Source organism: Athene noctua, chromosome 17, assembly GCF_965140245.1.
Source record: "Athene noctua chromosome 17, bAthNoc1.hap1.1, whole genome shotgun sequence".
NCBI classification, from domain to species: Eukaryota; Metazoa; Chordata; class Aves; order Strigiformes; family Strigidae; genus Athene; species Athene noctua.
Window position 1 is genome coordinate 11947475 of NC_134053.1, and position 18763 is coordinate 11966237.

The 18763-nt window shown below is 41.2% G+C and overlaps 1 protein-coding gene across 1 annotated transcript; it reads right to left on the reverse strand.

Annotated features, from left to right (window-relative positions):
- Window positions 1-1181: 1181 nt before the first annotated feature.
- On the reverse strand, window positions 1182-18682 carry LOC141967442 (serotransferrin-2-like). Its single transcript, XM_074921239.1, has 18 exons — window positions 18487-18682; window positions 15020-15157; window positions 12414-12577; window positions 11225-11324; window positions 9983-10159; window positions 9332-9494; window positions 9161-9225; window positions 8321-8478; window positions 7043-7229; window positions 6724-6872; window positions 6409-6499; window positions 6038-6106; window positions 5562-5744; window positions 5123-5279; window positions 4306-4388; window positions 2874-3058; window positions 2309-2495; window positions 1182-1572 (listed from the first exon to the last, which is right to left on the reverse strand). Exons 2-18 carry the CDS (start codon window positions 15069-15071, stop codon window positions 1517-1519), a joined length of 2226 nt encoding a protein of 741 aa, XP_074777340.1. The 5' UTR covers window positions 15072-15157; window positions 18487-18682; the 3' UTR covers window positions 1182-1516.
- Window positions 18683-18763: the final 81 nt, after the last annotated feature.

Here is an 18763-nt window from a genome sequence, read left to right on the forward strand (position 1 = left end):
GTTTAGCTCTCCTCTTTTCCTCTGAGAGGTACATGAGTTTGGACTTGCATCCTCTCTCCGGTGGTTGGTTAGTCAGTGTCAAACAGTGAGACAAATGAGATGAAAAACAGCCTCAACTAAGATGCACTGAATCCAAAACCCTTGTTACTGGGCAGACTGCAAATTTTTCTCTCTCAGGAAGTGATTAGAGGGAGGAAAGAGTAAATTAAATAACAGGAAAGATAATCTAGGCATGGAATGAACTGTTTAAAACCAGGTATTCTTAGCAGTGTTTTTTACAAATGAATACTGCTGCCTTGCTTTGTTGGTTTTGGTGGAGGGCTTTTTTAATGTTGGCAGATTTATTGACTTGCTATTTGGCAGATAGATTGACTTTATTGCAGCTGACCTGTTTTCATTATTTGCATCTCATTTATTGCTAGCAGAGGTAAATAGAGCTACAATATATGTAGCAAGGACTGGAAAGTTTTGGGTGAAGGATTTTTAAATTATTTTTTAAAATTAAAAATCTTATCCTTGCCTGGTTCAGGGTGCATGGGAGCAGAAGGTGATAACACGCTTGCAAACTGAAATGAGCCCTGCCCATGAAGAGCCATCCACCCGAAAACTTTATCTAAGTAAAAAATGAATACATGATTCATTTTGTTCAAAACACTCCATATCATGTTCAGGCAGTTTCTGCTTGTAAAACCAATGCTGTTTAATCGATAAATCATCTTTTGACACTTCACAGAATCATAGAATCAAAGTGCCAAAATACTACAAAGTAATGGTTGAAATTTTTGACAGGGATGAATATCCATTGCTTTCCTTCACCTTAAGGTTGCAAGCATCCAGTTCTGCTGGCTATTAGATGCCTTAATACATTAATTTGTGAGATAAAAATATTTTGATTTACTAGTATAAATCCTTGGTTAAAAAAGCAAATACATTCTTCCCAGTTAAAAGCAGAAAAGACTACTTATACTGATAGCAATTACATATACAACCTATAGCATATACGTGTATTCAGCAAGGCCTACCTAGCTGCAGCCAAAATCATGGATAGAGGACAACAATGCTGCAACTATCAAAATGTCAGCTGATTATTTTTTTTTTTTTCATGGAAACAGTTTATAAGACAAGCAAGGCAAACTGCTACCAACTAACCAGTGACACTCATGACAGTTCATATTTTAGTCCATGGTACTGGCCCTGCTATATTTCCACAGAAATGCTGATTTCTGCATAGTAGCTGTACAGAACTGCTGATCCTAGTTCTGTGCTGTAGGTTATGCAGACTGGCCTGTGCTGTTCCACATGATGCCATGCTCCAAACAAGAAAGGGGTGACATATAAGTAGTATTACGTTACCATAAACATAAAATCTGCTTTAAAAAAAGAAAAAAGACAAGAGTATTCAGCATACATTTCTAGAGGTGACTGTCTCCTTGCTGATTGGTTTGGATGGGTTGGACTTGCACATTTCCTTGTTTTCAACATTGATGGTGATGAAATGCCATGCAAAGTCTCTGTATTAGCTGTCATTTGATGAGGATGCACAGATATCCTGTTTGCAGAAGTCTAAGATGCCTACAAACCAGTAAGAAAGTATACACTTAAAGATGCCATCAGCTTTAAAAATAACGGATTCTTCAGGTACTATTCACTAAAACAGTAGAATAGAGGTAAAATTCCCTTTCTGAATTGCAGTTCTTTAACAACTTGGACTCTTCATTTACTTCAATCCAGATTTTCAGATCCCAAAACAGCTTGACCTTGGCTCATAGACAGCTTTAGAGAGAGCTAAATGCATACTTCATACAGCCTTCAGGGGAAAATAATGAAAAAGCTATCCCTTAAGTTTATAAAGGTTTTGATCTTGAGTTCTATAGTGTGCTCTTTTTAAAAAGGTAATTATTTAACTTATTTTGAGGTTAATTCAAGAATTAAATATAAAATTTCTTATCTTTGGCATAAGTTTGGCATATCCAAATGAACATGACATTCCCTTTTCCCAGAACTAATATTTTGAATTGAAGGGGGAAATCTCAGGGTGGGAACAAACCAGTCCTATTTCAATAACCTCATATTTGCTCTGTAATGTATTGTTTATTCTGCTCCTGCAGAGCTCCAGTTTCAGTGCTGTTGGATAGAAGTTATAAGAGGCTCTAAAGGAGCTCCAAACACAGTACTCCTTGGAAAACTGTGCTAACAGGATTATGTAGAACATTACTTCTTTCAGTCTAAACAACAGGGCAATAGCTATGCACAGAAGGCTTCCTGCTTTGCATTTTTCTCTAATTCAGAGTTAAGAACTTGACATTACCTGCAGGTGTACAATTAAACACCAATTCTGACAGCTGAAAGAAAGACACTCCAAGAATTTCCTGATAGCTCATGTGACTTGCATGAACAAGGTACTGAGTAGTGTCTTTGAAAAGCAGATCACTTCCACCATACTTCCACGACTGAAAGAGGTGGAATTCAGAATCCAGTTTGCTTCCCAGAGATTCCTAAAGAGAAAATAAGTGAGGTTCACAGCTTGGGTCATAAATAGCAAGGTTAAGCTGGTGACCCTCAGTTTTATAGAAACATCTAGCAGAAAAAAGGTTCTACTTTCACTTAGCACTGTCCTTATTCGTACAAAAAGATGCAGTTGTTTCTCAGCAAAAGTATGACCCCTGCGGAATGGCAGCTGGTGCCAAAATGCCCATTCAGAGAATCCAAATAATTATTTTCTCAATCTTCTATGCATACTCTTAATTATTTCATATTGGACCTGGAGGCACTTTATGTAATTAATATATAAAGCTTTTGATCTTGAAATAGTTTTTAGCAGTCATACATAACAAGTGATAACACACTAGCTTTTTCCTTGTTACCTGTCTTACCTGAGATTTCATTAGAAAGTCATAGATTTTGGTGACAGTGACTGGTCGAGTCATGACAGTGCTGGGGGGAATGGGGCCAAGGTTACAGCCTGCCCATTCTGTGACTGCAGCACGCGTTCCGTCCGGACACAAGAGTTCAAAGTCAATAGGACTATAACCTGTTGCCCAGCCAGAGCTGTCCAAATCTGAAAAGAAGATGAAGTGAAAGCAAATCCTTTTAAAAAATGAAAGCAGAAGACAGGGTGAATCTCATGGAAAATGTTAAAAATTGAGAGAAAGAAGTTTACTTAATATTCTCAAAACAAATGCAGCATGCTATGTCAGCGTTTATTAGGAACGATAAGGACCAGGGTACTGTTTTCACGGAGGAAACAGGTCAGTGAGCTTAAGCTGCACCTATCAACTAAAAAGTAGTAATATCAAGGCATGTGAACAGCTTATCATGCCTCATTTTCATCTGTAATCAGACTGCTTTCTGAAAACAATTCAGCCTGCATGTCCTTTGCTCCCGCAAACAAACTGCTCATTGCTTCATGAATTCCTGTGCATTTTCAAGCCCTTATACCTCCACTTGATTTTAGAGATTCCTCTCTTAGAAAAGTCTCTTCTGTCACTGAAATTGCCTAAAATAGAATTTCAGTGTGCTTTATCAGGCTGAACAAAATGGGGGTTCCCTTTCTCTTCAACTCTATGAAAAGGCAGCATATTTTGGCTGTTAGAGCAGTAGGCATAATTTAAGAGACTGAGGAGATTTAAGCTACTTTCGAAACCATTTTCATCACCGAAATCCAATTGCTAGACTGTTGCAAAGATCAGTATTTCCCAGGAGAAATTAAACATTTCACAGTGTACTAACAATGTTGTTTTACAAAGTGTGAAAGGCAAAATAATTTGTAGTACTTTCACCTATTAAACTACTTGGACAATTTATTCCATAAATGCCCATGAAACAACGTGAGGAAGCTGCCGTGTCATGATGAAGCCATAGAACATCTCCCAGCACAAGCAGCCCACAGCATCGCCCTTATCTGCTACTTTTATTCTTGAAACTCTGATTAAAAACAACGGGTACATGCACTATTGCTGCCTATGGGAGAAGGTCTGGTGAGAAGTCACTTGTTTTTTAAAGCTGTGAGCTCTCCAAAAATTAGTGCAGTCTCCAAGGATGATTACCCCCCCCCCAGCACACACATTGGTCTTTGCACTTAGTGCAATTCCTCTCTCCTCTCCAAAACTGAACAGTATCTCAATTTTGAGCTTTACTGGAACACCTACATGCGGGAAGGTTCTTGCAATTTTCCAGTCACAAACAGAATTTCATGGACCTAGATTAAACCTGTAAAAGCTGATCCTTGAGAATGATGGTCACTGTGTAGGAAGTAACTGACGGTAATGAACATTCTCAAAGGAAAAGAGAATATCTGCATCTCACTCTTTATGTTCTGGAGTAGGTTAGAGTGTTCCAGGAAAGCTACATCTCCAAAGCTTCTTCCACTGGGATTGCCAACTAGGCACCTAGTGTAGGAAAAAAACAAGTTATCAGACACAGCCACTACAGGATGGCTGACATTGGGACAGTCATCTGAAGCTAAAACAGGAGTAGCTGGAAGTATCCCTCTTGTCTGTAATTACTTGGTTGTTATATGGAACAAGTCAGTGATGTCAGTATAGATCTCAGTGGACAGTGTTCGTGTATTAGATAAGACAATCCCTTAAAGCAGCTCCCAAGTCAAAGTTGTGGCACAATGTCCATGCAGACTTAACCTGTGCCTAGCCAGGAAAGAGAATGTAATTCAACTAAATGCATTATGTATATATATAAGACTGCTTTCACCTAGTTGAAGACAGAGGCAGTATTCTTCTCTGCCTCTGTCTTCAACTAATTTTTTAAATATTTCCAGTCTATTTAATTACCTCCTGTACCCTACACTGCTTCTTACCACATCACCTCTGCTCTCTGACCTTCTAACTACCTTCATCCCTTCTCTTTAATTAATCTGTATCAATACTCTAAGCCTTACATATTTGGAAGCATTGTCTTGCTCTGGAAAGGGTTTCATAACTGGTTTAAATCATCAGTCAGCTGAACATCCCATAGCAACTGCAACAAAAACAAAATACATGCTAGCAAAAGTTTATACAGGCAGTTGCTTAACAAAAAAAACCCAAAGTCCAGAGAAAACCATCAGCAAAATAATAAGCCAATTCTGGCTATTGCTCTGCATTTCTGACTCTGACAAAAAGCTCACCTGAGTGCTCCCATATTGCCATAGTAATGTTCGTTGTGACTTGCAGCACATCTGCTAGATACTCGAGCACCTTCCACCTCACTGTCTCCAATGCACACCTTGCACAGGTTTCCATCTGCTCCTGGCATGCACCCCTTCCAAAAGTAATTCTGATAAACTGAGTAAAGAAAAACAAGGTGAGATTAAGGTAAAGTATTCCAAAGCCTCTTCACACATGGGAAAAGACAGGCATGGAATTCCGTCCTAATAACTAGCAAGAAGAGGGCTAAACAGTGTCAAGAATCTCTCATAGGTAGGAAGAAGAGCTGCTTCAGTACCCTCTGAGACTGCAGTCATCACTTGCTGGTCACTCCTCATGGCCCCATCTCCATTTCACTCCCAGATTTGGGGCTTCAGATCTCCATGGTCTAGTCAACAGATAACCCAGAGCAGCCCTTACCAGAGTCAATGTCACAGTTCTCAGTAGCATTCTCCAAAGCTCCCACTGTGTATCTGGAAAGAAGTAACCATCCTCCAGGACTATACAGGTGACTGTGGCAGGATCGCCTTCCCCTAAGGTTATGGATGTTAATCTGTTTGGCATTTTTCTTAGCTAGGGCAACAGCATAAACAGGTGGCAGTGCTGTAAAACAACAACAACCAGTTATACCAAGGCAATTAAGTATTCCAGACAGGTACAGCCCCCCTCTTCCCTCCCTCATCCTGTCACGGTATCTTCAGTTACAGTACAGGATCTGCACTCTTTGCTTAGCCACAAAGCTCTTGTCCTAGCTGCCAGGCATTATCTGTAAAGCTCCTACTGAACATGCACAATAGCTCCTACTGAACATTCCCAAACCAACATGCATTCCTACATTGCCAGGAGGCAATCTCAGGAAAATCTAAATATTTTGCCTTCTCAAAGTTGTGCTTTACCTTTATGCTTAAGATGAATTAGTTTCCCTGTTTCTTCTGAGCTCTCAGCAGCTGGAGCACAATCTCTCCCTGGAGAGGAGAGACAAGCGTTAAGGATCCTGCAACTGCTGTTATTCCTATTACATGGCAGCACCCCATCAAAAACCTAGCAATCCTCTTGAGCCAGGTCACCATCTCTGTCCCTTTTACAGAAGAGATACCATAAACAGCCAGACCAAATGCTAGAGCCAGTCACTGGAAGAGCTGGGAAGAATATTTGGACATACATATTGATTCCTGCTTCTATCACAAAACACCAAAAACTGTGGAAATTCAACCATATTCTTCAGTGGTGCTCCCTCCCTTCTTGCTAAGGTCACATGAGAACTTACCATAACATTCTACAGCTACAGGCACCAATCCACACCTCCCTGCAATGTAGACGTGTGTTGCATCCAGGGTGACCGCATCAGCCTCACTACTCTGCCAACAGCATTATAGAAAATAACAAAAACAGGATTTGCATGAATTGTGTAACCAAGCAGCTGTACTATCCCACTGGCTGGAAATTCCCCTGTATAAATTCGCTCTCATTCCCACTGGTTCCTTTAGTGTACAAGCTGTTTTTTCCTCTTGTTCAGCTCAGACAAGGACATACACACCCTCTGTGGTCTTAACATATACTCTGACCAGAGGGAGTCTCCTACCTTGATCATTTCAATGCATTTGGTCATGGAAGTTGCTTGGACACAGACCAACGGGTCGGATTTGATGCTCAGCGCCCACTCCTCACATTTGCGAAGCTCAGCATCACTGATGCAGCACCAGCGCACAACACTGTTGTCCAAAGAGCTCCCTGAAATTAGAAGGAAGGAGCACAGTGAGATCATGTCACCTATGTGCCAATCTGTTCTTTGCTAAGGGGAAATTTAGGTCTATGCACTTGTGCCTGGCAGGGAGGAATAACATGGAAAGAGAACTTTTTCTTCCTTTTCCTTAGCTACAGTTCTCTAGAAGGCTCCTCACCTTCATGGCCTAGTCCCTTAAGGAGAGCTACATAATCCAGACCAAGGACATAGGCAATCTCTAGCTGCTCCTCAAGAAGCTGCAGGTGCTGAGTGGCATCCCGGAACAGCAGGTTCTTTCCCCCAAAGGGTGCTGAAGTGAAGAGTTCAAACCTGGCTCTTTCCTTTCCTTTTCTCCCAAAGAGGCGCTAGGACAAGAACAATACTTTTAATTGCAATAAATCTGCTCATCCTTCCAGTAACAGGCAGCTTCATCCTTCCCTCCCTTCATATCAATGGTTTGTAACATAATACTCAGGGTTCCATCACACTGGTACAAAGCCCACAGGCACTGCAATGAGTGGATGGTTCCAGTCCTCAAAAGCATTATAGGATTCACTTTTTTGAAGATTTTTTTCCCATCTTAGTTATTTCAATTTATTGGGCTCTGCTCAATGTCTCCTACCCCGGAAAGGCAACTGAGGGAGTATAGCTGAATGAGAACCACTTGTGATAAAGACCAGCGCCGTAAAGGGGTGCAGGATAGCTTGTGCTTTATGATTGGGAAATACCACGTGCAAAGTACCTCTGTTCAGCCTGATGGTACTGGAAGAGAAGCAAGCACTGAGAAGTATACTAGGAACACTGCTGCACAGCTATTGCTATGTATGGGGGAAAACAGCTGAGGTATGTGTTCATAAGCGCACAGACAAAGGCACAGGAAGATCTCTCAGTAGAGATTTTGTACAACTGCTGTCTACCAGAGTCCACGGGACAGCACAATCCAGCCCACTGGGTTGAATTATTCACTGGATACTGGACTATTTTAAGGGCCAGATGGCTTCATAAATTCTTTAAATTTGCATTTAAATATGCATTTTCAGTTCAGCTTCAAATAGAGTCCTGGATGTCAAGGTAATAGATACTATTTATAAGTTGAGAAAAAGAGAGGAACAAAGGTGAACGCTGCCTGAACCTATGCGTCTCCCTCAGCTACATAAGAATTCAACTAAGTTCCAGGGCAGGATAAATATCATCAGCCATTTTCCAGCTTGGGTGTTATGGCATCTTCCCCTTCTTTATTTATTTATTCCCAACCTTCCACAGAGGAACACTTTAGAGAAAAGTAGAACCTTCTTCCAGAAGCCAGTGCAGGATCCTTCCCCAGAACAACGAATTTTTAGTGCTTTGTTCACACTAACTATAAATATCTCAAGAAAAAAGGCAAACTGGGTGGTAACGTCCAAAGATGCAAGAAAAACCTGTGTCTGGAGATACACAGTTTACGATATCCACTCACTTGAACCATGCTAAGAAATTTGTTGGTGATCTTTTGGAAGTTGTGGCGGGTGACGACACCACGGCCAGGTCCCTTGCCCAAGTTACAGGTGCTGTATTCAGCCAGCTCAGCTGTAGTCCCATCAGGACATAAGAGTTCATATTCCTGTTGTTCTGACTCTGAAACAAGAGGACACTCATGAATCTATGAAGTGAGACATGGCTTGGAAGCAGGCACAGAGATGGAAGGTAAAACATTTTTCAGAGGAGGCTGCTCAAAAGATTATGCAGGCAGCACAGTGTAGGAAGCACACTTGAGAAAGTTGTCTTTGATATATTCTTCTCTTAACAAAGAGAGGGATCTCGGCCAGAGGTACTCCAAAATACTCTTTAAGTTGTACCCCTGTAAATATGTTTGTTTAAAAATACTTACCTGCAAATACTACTGCTAACCACCTTCAAAAACATCAGTACAGAGCTTGACTGAGTTTAAAAATACAAAACAGCTGTACAGGAACTGCATATTCTAGCAGCTCAATACACTGAATTTTAAAAGGAATCTTGTAACTCAGGCAACACAAATACTGACAGCTGCCTCAGAGACTTTAGGCTTGAGAAATCACCTGTATAAAAACATCTGTCTGCTCGCATTCTAAGAATCTCCTATGAGCAATTATTGCTCACTTAGTCTTTCCTCTTCTGTTTCCTTCTGACTTGCATGGAGAGACAAGAAATATCACTGAACTGCTTGCAAGGACTAAATTTTCCCTGGAAACAACAAAAACATAGGCATATCCCCCCAACTCCCATGCAGGAAAGGGCACAGCCAGAGGTTAAAAGGAACCTGAGTTTCTAGGATTACCTGTGGCACTCATAATTGTTAAATGATCTAAAAAGGCAACATCTGCCACTCCATTCTTCAAGCACCTGCAGGAAGACAAATGCCAGCCTATTAACATGTCACCTGGCTTTTTCTCCCTTTAAAGGTCGTTTTCTCCCCAGGTGAATTCAGTACCAGTGTCACAGAGCTCACCTGAAGGCTCCCTCAGAGTCATAGAAGGGTTCGTTACCGCTTGTCTCACAGAAGTGGTTCTTGTCTCTGACATAGGATTTTTGTCCTTGGCAGAGAGCACACAGTTGAGGAGCAGCAACACCAACACCAGGGATGCAACTTGCATTGAAATACTCACTGATTACTGCAGATGTAGGAGGGGGGGTGGGAAGAAAGAAAAAAAGTCAAATCGGAAAAAATGGAAGAAGGAAAAGGGGCCGAACATATCGTTAACATAACTAGGACTGTGGTGCTTAAAAAAAAAAAAAAAAAAGATAAATCGGCAAATGTGGTTTCATTGTCTAAATGTCAAATTTGAAACATTTGCTGAAAACGGAGTGATCAAATTTCACTTGTTTAAAACCATCTTTGTGGTGGTTAGATATTGTAAAGAATTGTTCCCTGTTGCATACAAAACACAAAGATTTCCTCTTTTGGTAACAATTCTGCTGCTTTGAGGTCACTAGAAAAGTTCTGACAAGAGCTAAGAGCCAGTAGCAAAAACATGCCAGGAGGATATCTCAACCACAAAGCCCTTCAGCTTCCACACAGCTCAGTTCATCCTACATCCGCTTGCATTTCACTCACTTTTGCTGAGGGCAGAGACACAGCCCTACAGCTCCTATCACCCACCTTGGCTCAGAGGCTGCGCCTCATCCCAGGAAAGATCATTTCTTGCAAGGAGAAAGCCAAGTGGAATATTCCAGCCTGATGTCCATCTGGCTCCATTGTGGCAGCTGCGTGCACCTCGTAGCCTCTGGATATCCAGAGTTCCTCGTCTGGCAATGGCCACAGCAAACACGCAATTTCCTGCAATAGCACAAAATACGTAACAGGAATAACTAAATCCCAATTCTACAGCTTCCATCTGTGTACAGGATTTCAATTGCTTCTGTGAACATGGCTAAGAAAAAAAAACCTCTTAGGTGCATGAAAAATAGGCACTTATGCTTTACCATATACTGGCTACATGGCACCTTGTCAAACTGAGTGATGCAAGTGATGTCCAAAGCAAGAATGTAAAAATCTGGTGGAAAGGGCTTGCAAGATCATCCAGCTCCATCATCCAATGCAATTGCTGCTCAAGAATTTTGAACGTTTGTATCACACTGTTTAGGTATTGTAATGGAAATAACTCCTATGCCATATCCTCAGAACACACTTTCCACCTGGAACATATCAATTCCACTAGGATTTCATGGTTCTTCAGCCAAAACAAAATTCACCTTTGTTCCCATACTGTCCCCTTATTAGTTTCTTCCTACATTTATCTGCTAATTTGGCTTCCTTCTCAGATTCATGTCCCACAAGTATTTTCTACCATATACTTGATTTTGGCTCAGATTTATTTATTCTTGCCTTATAAATCATTCATTGCACAGACTGTTCAGGTCTTCCAGGAATGAATAGGAATCTTACCATAACAAGATTCCTCACTTTATATTTGTGTCTCTTTAGGGTGAGAAAGAGAGAATTAATTAATGAGAGAAGTTAATCTCTTAAAGAACCGCTAGTAAATGTTCAGTTACACTAGTAAAGAGCATGGTATAAGAAGTGACACCGATGGAATAAAGCCCTTCTTGCAGGCTGTAGAACTCCAGTACACTTGTGCTGCAGGCAGCAGTAGATACAGACAATTTGTCATAGTGACATTACTATAGGCAGAAAGGCTACTAGATACAAAACACCACTGGTATTTTATTCATCATCACTTAAGCATTTTAGAAACAGTTATTAGTCACCTCCATACTCCTATGAGGTTAATTAAAACATACAAGAGTTTTTGTCAAGAATTCTTGAGTTGTGCCTTTCACTGCACAGCAATTTATTATCCAAATCAGAAGTACAGTTTATTCTTCTGCTTTATGAACCTACCTTGATCATAGATCTCCTTTGCCACCACTGCCAAACCATAGAGCTTTACAGCAGAGTAAACATCTCCAGCATCCAAGGAGGCAGCATCTGCTTTATTCACCTTAAAAACAACAGCAAAACCCTCAAAACAAATGTGCTTACAGGGAAATAAGCCTGAGAAGTAGTAACAGGTGATTTTTACAAGCATTTGCTTCATTTTTAATTGAATCCCTGCTCTTAAGCATGGTAAAATGTTACCAATGAAGGCTGAGTTAATTCAAAAAATACCAGTTCTTTCTCACCTCTTTTTTGGGCCTTGCATTCCAAAAACTCAATTCTGATGCCAACTGAAGAAAAAAGGCAACCCCTATTTCCTCCTACTGCTCCCCCAAGACCCCAAATCCTTCTCAGAGTTCTCCTGGCTATAATCTTTCCATAACCCAGAAAGTAGAACTGAAATTTATTAACTAGGATTGCAGGACTGAAAGAAAACACAAAAGAAATTATTCCCTGAACCAACAAGAAAGGTTTTCTTTGTTTTGTTTTCCAGGTCAGATTTAGACTCCACTGAAGGCAGCTGGGACTGAATGAAAATGGAAACTGAAATTCTCTATTCCAATCAAGTTTTAGGTATGTTAATGAAATTATTATACAGCAGATGCTTATCTTCCTTTTTCATGGGTGATTTTTTTTCAAATCATATAGCATTATGAAAATTTCATTTCAGAAATGGACAATTACAGGAGCTTACACTTACAAAAGGTTTGATATCTAATTTTATTCAAATTAAAGATAGGAAAAAAGGCTTTGCTCCCTACTTCAGGAAAGACTGACTAGGGGCTAAAACTAGCAGTGAATTAAGGGAAGAGAAAATATTCATCATAGTCAGAGTAGGACCAAAACCCATGAGCAAGAGGAATACTCTGAGCGAGTTTTAATTTGGTAGTTTGGTTTTGTCCATTTATTTTCAAGCAGTTTTTTACTTATTTCCTGGAGCTTGCAAGGACATTAGCTGGGGTAAAATAGTACATCTAGTAAAATGCTCACAGGTTTTAATTCTTGCCTTTCAAGGTACTGTGTATATGCATTGTCACATATGCAATACCATCACTTCAGTATCATTTTATTCTCCCATGGATTCTGTTTACCAGTTAATTCTCCAAAAGAGGATTGGACTCAAAATCAGTTTTAAAAATCTCTGTGAACTCACCCTGATTTTATCAATGCAGTCATATGTATTGTGGGCTCTGATGCAAGAAATCCTAGCAAACGAATTGGCAGTAGCAAGGGGAAGCACAGCTGTAAGTGCTTTGGACAGTTCAGCACACTTTCTCTGTTCTAGGTCAGAAAGGGTGCACCATCGGAATTTCTTCCCTGTAGGATCAAAAAGAAATCAAGATTTATAGGATTTAGGGAAAAAAAAAAAAACCACAACTCTCAGTTTAAGACCTTATGGAAGAGGGAGGTTATTTTACTTTTTTTAAGCTCACAAGTAAATTGATTCTGCTCACTCACACACCCACATACTTACAGGCACCCAAGAGATAAGCCCAAGCAGCCTGACCAAGATCACTTTTGCCCAACGGGGAGGACTACGAATGTTTGCTGTTGAATCTTTACTACGTCACTTTGCTTCCTCTTCACTGGCAGCAACAAACTCACTTTTAGGTAGATTTTTCAAGAACCAACAATTCTCATGGCATGATCTTTTGCCGCAGAATCTTCCTTGCTTCATCCTCCATGAATTTTAGGCAAGGTTGCCACCCAAAATGAGGAACAAAGGCAAGGACATCCTTAGGCTATGGTCTGTTTTCCTGTTGGGATAGCCAGAAGGGGGATGGCACTTACAGCGTAGGATAACCTTGTTAACATCTTCTTGTTATCAGGCTGCAGTTTTTCTCCTAACAAATCAATTGTGATGTGACCTTAGCAGAGAACAGACCTTCTAATCTTGATGAAACAATGCATTCCCCAGGGTTTATCAGTTTTACTGCTGTTAATTGTGTCCTCGGTTATCAATACAGGCCACTCTCTTAACCTTTGATCTGCTGTTTCCTCTGGTGCTTTCACACACATATTCCTGTGCAGAATTCATCCATACCAATCATAATATTTCTGTTACAAAGTTCTAGAAAACTCAGAACTAAGCCTGCAAGAGAACAAGAAATATAGAGGGAGGATATTGATAGGAATCAAGTTGTTTTAGCTTTGTTGAATTTAGTCTTTAGAGAGGAGATTGTTTTTTATTAAACAGACAATATCTGGCATTGCAAGTCCCAGGTGTCTCACAGCACTGAGCTACATGCTTTGTTAGAATAGTAGTTCCTTCCCATTTCTTTCCAGACAAAGACTACTTGATTTTAAATTGACCCACATCAGAGCTCCACAGTCAGAAAACCTCAGATCAGAGAAGTGTGAAAATTTTAAGTTGGAAGAAATTAATAATTAAATGATACTTTATAATATAGTAAACCAAACCCTTCAGTGCAGGAGGTGAGGATCTGGGACTATTTGAAATTTTGATGGCAATTCTGTCACTTGGACCTTCTTCTGTTTTTAAACAATCTACTATCTATGTCTTCAACAATGACAAGTGACTTGCTGGATTTCCCTCAAGATGGAGGGGTTTCTCTTCCATGAAAACACCCACTATAAAAGACAGAAACTAGGGACAATCTGGTTATTGACAATGAAGAATCATGTACTCCGTTGAACAGAGTATTGAATAAACATTAACAACAAAATCCTCAAAATCCTACCTCTTTCAAGCAAGAAGTCAGTAAGAATTATCTTCATTTCTGGTTGCCAAACAAAGAGATTAAATAACCTGCGCAGGAACACTGTGCAGAACTGAACTATTCAGTTGTCAGGTCTTTTTCCAGCTGAAAACTAGGTAACCAATTAAAAAAAGCCCCAGAACAATGTCAGCAGAAAGAAGAGGTTAGGAGGATGCAATTAGAAGTGGAGAAAGTGAAACCTCCTTTTCCAGCAGGAGTCAGGGTTTACTTGGTTTAAACTGACCATAAAGCTACATCTTAAGGCTGGAGTCCAGACATGTCAACAAAATTTCCTCTTTTGCTTTAGGCTCCAGTTATTCCATCTTGGGTGTACTATGTTATATTCTTCCTAATAAATGCCTTCTACTCTGAAATATATGATCATATACATCTCAAGAAAATACTATACATTTAAGGAGAAAAAAAAAAAGATTGTTATATATAAAACCAGCATGCCGTTATATAACTTAAAAGAATCTTATACCATGTAATGAAAACCAGGATTGAATGCATAGAAAATACTACACCATCTGTAACATTGTCATTTCCAGATGTTTGAGCATTTGGCTGTCTGGTGATCTATTAATATTAAATAAAAATATTGCCTGGAATACATAATGCTTACAATTAAAACACTGAAGTTTTATTTCTTTGAGCATAGCATCAGACGTTAGTACGCCACTTGTTTTGATGTTAATTCAGCACATTTCCAAAAAGAACCCATTGTGGTTTTAGAGGAGAGCAGCTTGAAATACACTGATTCATTCTGACAGCATTAACGAGCACACAGATCTCAACTATTCAAAAGAAACAAACCTTCACTGAATTACTAAGAAACATCAAGCTGCTTCAAAACTAACAGGGTCACCATCTGTCAACGATCAAACAGGAAAAATACAGGCAAATGGAAATCACAGACACAGTTCTAGCTGAAACTTTTTGCACAGAAGAAAACAAAACCAAAGCATATATTAGAGTTTGTATTCTGGTAACCCATCCAGAGGTCACCTTTCTCCTTCCCTCTCTGCATCAGCCTTACCTGAAGACAGCAAAGTGAAGATGATTAGGACAATTAAAATCACTGTCTTCATGATTACAGCAGTTCAGCAAGGATCCTCTCTCTACCCTGACGCTCTGCTTTCTCATACCAGGAATTCCACAGTGATGACCAAAGCTTCTGGAAGATAACAAAGGGGGTTTAGGCATCAACAAGGATAAACCAAGATTTAAGAAAAAAACCCAAACTGACAGAGGATGGTATATCCTTGAATGCAGAGGACAAAGGGACAGTGCCCTATTCTTATCCACAGATAGAAAATAGCTGTGTGTCTTCTGCATTGTTATGAACACACACAGGAAGAAATGTAAGCCTCTGCTTTTGAAATAAATTGTGCTTCTGTTTCAAGAGGCACCAAAATGCCTTTGGGAGATAGATAAGACATCTATCTTACAAAAAAGACAAAAGCTAAGCGAATTGTCCAAACTACTGAACATATCTCTCTACAGAAAGTTGAAGGGTCCTTCTTACTGTATTTTCTCACCTAATAATGGTTTATCTACTGAGTAATTTAAAACAAAAAGTAATCCTATGCCTTCCTAAGCATTCACACACACAGAATCACACAGAATCATCTAGGTTGGAAAGGACCCTGGAGATCATCTAGTCCAACCGTTCTCCTAGCACAGTTCCCACCTACAGCATATCCTTAAGCTCCAAATCGACCCTACTCTTGAACACCTCCAGGGATGGGGACGCCACCACCTCCCTGGGCAGCCCATTCCAACGCCCAACAACCCCTTCTGGAAATAAATGCTTCCTAACACCTAGTCTGAACTTTCCCCAGTGCAACTTGAGGCCATTCCCTCTAGTACTGTCCCTTTCTACTAGGCTAAAGAGGCTCATCCCCAGCTCTCTGCACCCTCCTTTTAAGTAGCTGTAGAGGTTGATGAGGTCTCCCCTCAGCCTCCTCTTCTCCAGACTAACCCCCCCGTTCCCTCAGCCGCTCCCCATCAGACCTGTGCTCCAGACCCTGCACCAGCTCCGTTGCCCTTCTCTGGACACGTTCAAGTAACTCAATGTCCTTTTTGTAGTGAGGGGCCCAAAACTGAACACAGGAATCGAGGTGCGGCCTCACCAGTGCCGAGTACAGGGGTCAGATCCCTTCCCTGTCCCTGCTGGCCACGCTATTGCTGACACAAGCCAGGATGCCATTGGCCTTCTTGGCCACCTGAGCACACTGCTGGCTCATATTCAGCTGGCTGTCAATCACCCCCCAGGTCCCTCTCTGACTGGCAGCTCCTGACAGCCACTGACAGCCACTCCTCCCCAAGCCTGTAGCGCTGCTGGGGGTTGTTGTGGCCCAAGTGCAGCCCCCGGCATTTGGCCCTATTGAAGCTCATGCAGTTGGGCTCAGCCCATGGCTCCAGCCTGGCCAGGTCTCTCTGCAGAGCCTCCCCACCCTCGAGCAGATCAACACTCCCACCCAACTGGGTGTGCTCTGCAAACTGACTGAGGGGGCACTCCATCCCCTCGTCTAGATCATCAATAAAGATGTTAAACAGGAGTGGCCCCAAAACCGAGCCCTGGGAGACACTACTCGTGACCAGCCGCCACTGGATTTAACTCCATTTACCACAACTCTCTGGGCCCGGCCGTCCAGCCGGTTTTTTACCCAGCGAAGTGTTCAGAACACAACTGTGACACTGTTGACTTTCTTGACTCTCTTGTTTCCATTCTAGCACAGCAGTCTCATCCAAACTGGCTTATTTCCCTGTTTTCTAACACTTAGCCTGGGGCATTACCTCTTAAGTACTTTACAGCAGCCACGATTAACATCATTAATTCTACCACAAGGAAAAAAAATACATACTTAAATATATACACATACATATACATCGATAAGCAGAAGTGTGCATACTGACCTGATCTGATAATGCATAAAATACTGCTAATATGGTTTCATCTTTCCTGTTCAGGAAAGAACTGACTATTTCAAGAGTCCTGGAGAAAGAAAGTCTTTTTCCTTGTTTTGTTTTCGTTCCTCATCTTCTGGGTTTTCTTAGTACTTTCTCTGTTTCATGTATTTTTACCAATACTTCTCCCAAATTTCTTTTGTTGCCTTATGTACTCTTCCCTAGGGATTTACGTCCTTATTCCCCACTTCTTTCACATTCACATACATGCATTCCATTGCTTGTCTCTGTGTTTTGTAAGTTCCCTCACTAGATCTGCAGCATTTGCTGAGGTGTGTTGTTTCCCACTAATCCAGTCATAGGAGTTACATTTCTCACTCCTTTCTGCACTACTCGAAAAAATGTTCTCAAGCCATAAGATCTCCTTTCTTTTATTTGCTTAGAGAACAACTGTGGTATTAATCCACCTGATTTGCGGAAAAAAGACTCTACAACTCAGAGTTCAACTTGGCTCAACTGCACAGGTCTAGCACAGCTCAGTACCGTTTGGGAAGTATGTTTTATTCCTCAGTGAATGCAGTATGTATAACCTTTTGAAACAATATATTATCAGATGTTTAAAAAACCTTCCAGAAATGTAAGGACAAAACACCTGATAAAAGTAATTTTAAAGTAATTAAAGGTCCACATATTTCCTTTTAATTCCAGGGAGAAAGATCAGGACAATCATTAATCAGTCAATGTCAATTAATATACACTACAAACAAGTGTGTTTCATTTAACTACACCTTAACCTCTGAATCACTCCTGAATCACTTCTGGGGAAACGTGTCTGTCAGGCCCACCAGCAGGGTGCAGTTACACATCAAAGCGAATGGCTCTCGCAATGCTCCTAGCAAAGCGCCTAACAGGATCAAATCCCACCTTCTTTCAGGTTTTACTTCCTGCCAATCCTGCCATTACGTACAGGATATATTTACATCCCACCAACTCAGTCAGCTAGTCAGATAACTATTACATGAGGCCTGCATCTGGATCTCTGCTCACATTTTACATATTTTTAAAAAAAGAGGCTTTCCTGTACACTTCGAAGATACTTTACAGATACTGTGCTGCTGCCTGTGGTGATGTGAAAGAACCAGAATGACATGAAGATGTTGTAGACTTCATTTAGGTGTGGTGGGGAAAACAACCATTAATTACAAATGTAAAGTAATCAGGTCTGCCAAGAAGACCGTGTCCCAAAGCACTGAGGATGCAGAGACACGGCAACAGGACTCTGGAATTCTTTTCCTGCTGATTCACCCTATGAAACTACTTCCCTACCACTGTCAGAAAATGGTAGGGAGCTACTTCCCAGTAATGTACCGTCTATGCATCTACCAAGGGATGCATCGAGAAGGATGGAAACCAAATAATCTCTATGAAATCCCCTCAGTGCTGCTAAAATCTAAGGCAAGGGATCCCAGAGTAGGAATAGATGTTACTGCACTACCTGGCTGACCTCTCACTTGCAGGAACAGCATTGTGTCTGTCCCGTGTTATGTCGCCTTCAGTAAAATGGTGCTGCCATATCTGTGGTCAAGGACTTACCTGCCCCTCAACAGCAACACTGAGAGCAGCGGAACGCCAACTGCCTCATCCTCAGCTGCCCAAGCAGCAGTCTTCCCCTGAAGCCATACCTCCCTTTGGGCAAGAGCTTTGTCCTGATGCCGTACCCTTTGCGGAGCTGCCTTGTCCCCATCCCTCAGGGACCACCCTGTCCCCACACTGCACCGCTGGGGAACGGCCCTGCGCCCACGCCATGTCCCCTCAGGGACGGCCCTGTCCCCGCAGAGAAGAGCCCTCAGCACGTACACATCCCCCTCTG

Bases quoted from the DNA above. Each gene is read 5' to 3' on its own strand.
- LOC141967442 (XM_074921239.1), bottom strand. From the start codon at position 15,071: ATGAAGACAGTGATTTTAATTGTCCTAATCATCTTCACTTTGCTGTCT. The intron at 9,226-9,331 runs GTGAGCTCTGTG...GTCTTCCTGCAG, and splicing joins GACTCTGAGGGAGCCTTCAG to GTGCTTGAAGAATGGAGTGG. The intron at 6,500-6,723 runs GTAGGAGACTCC...TGCTGTTGGCAG, and splicing joins AATGCATTGAAATGATCAAG to AGTAGTGAGGCTGATGCGGT.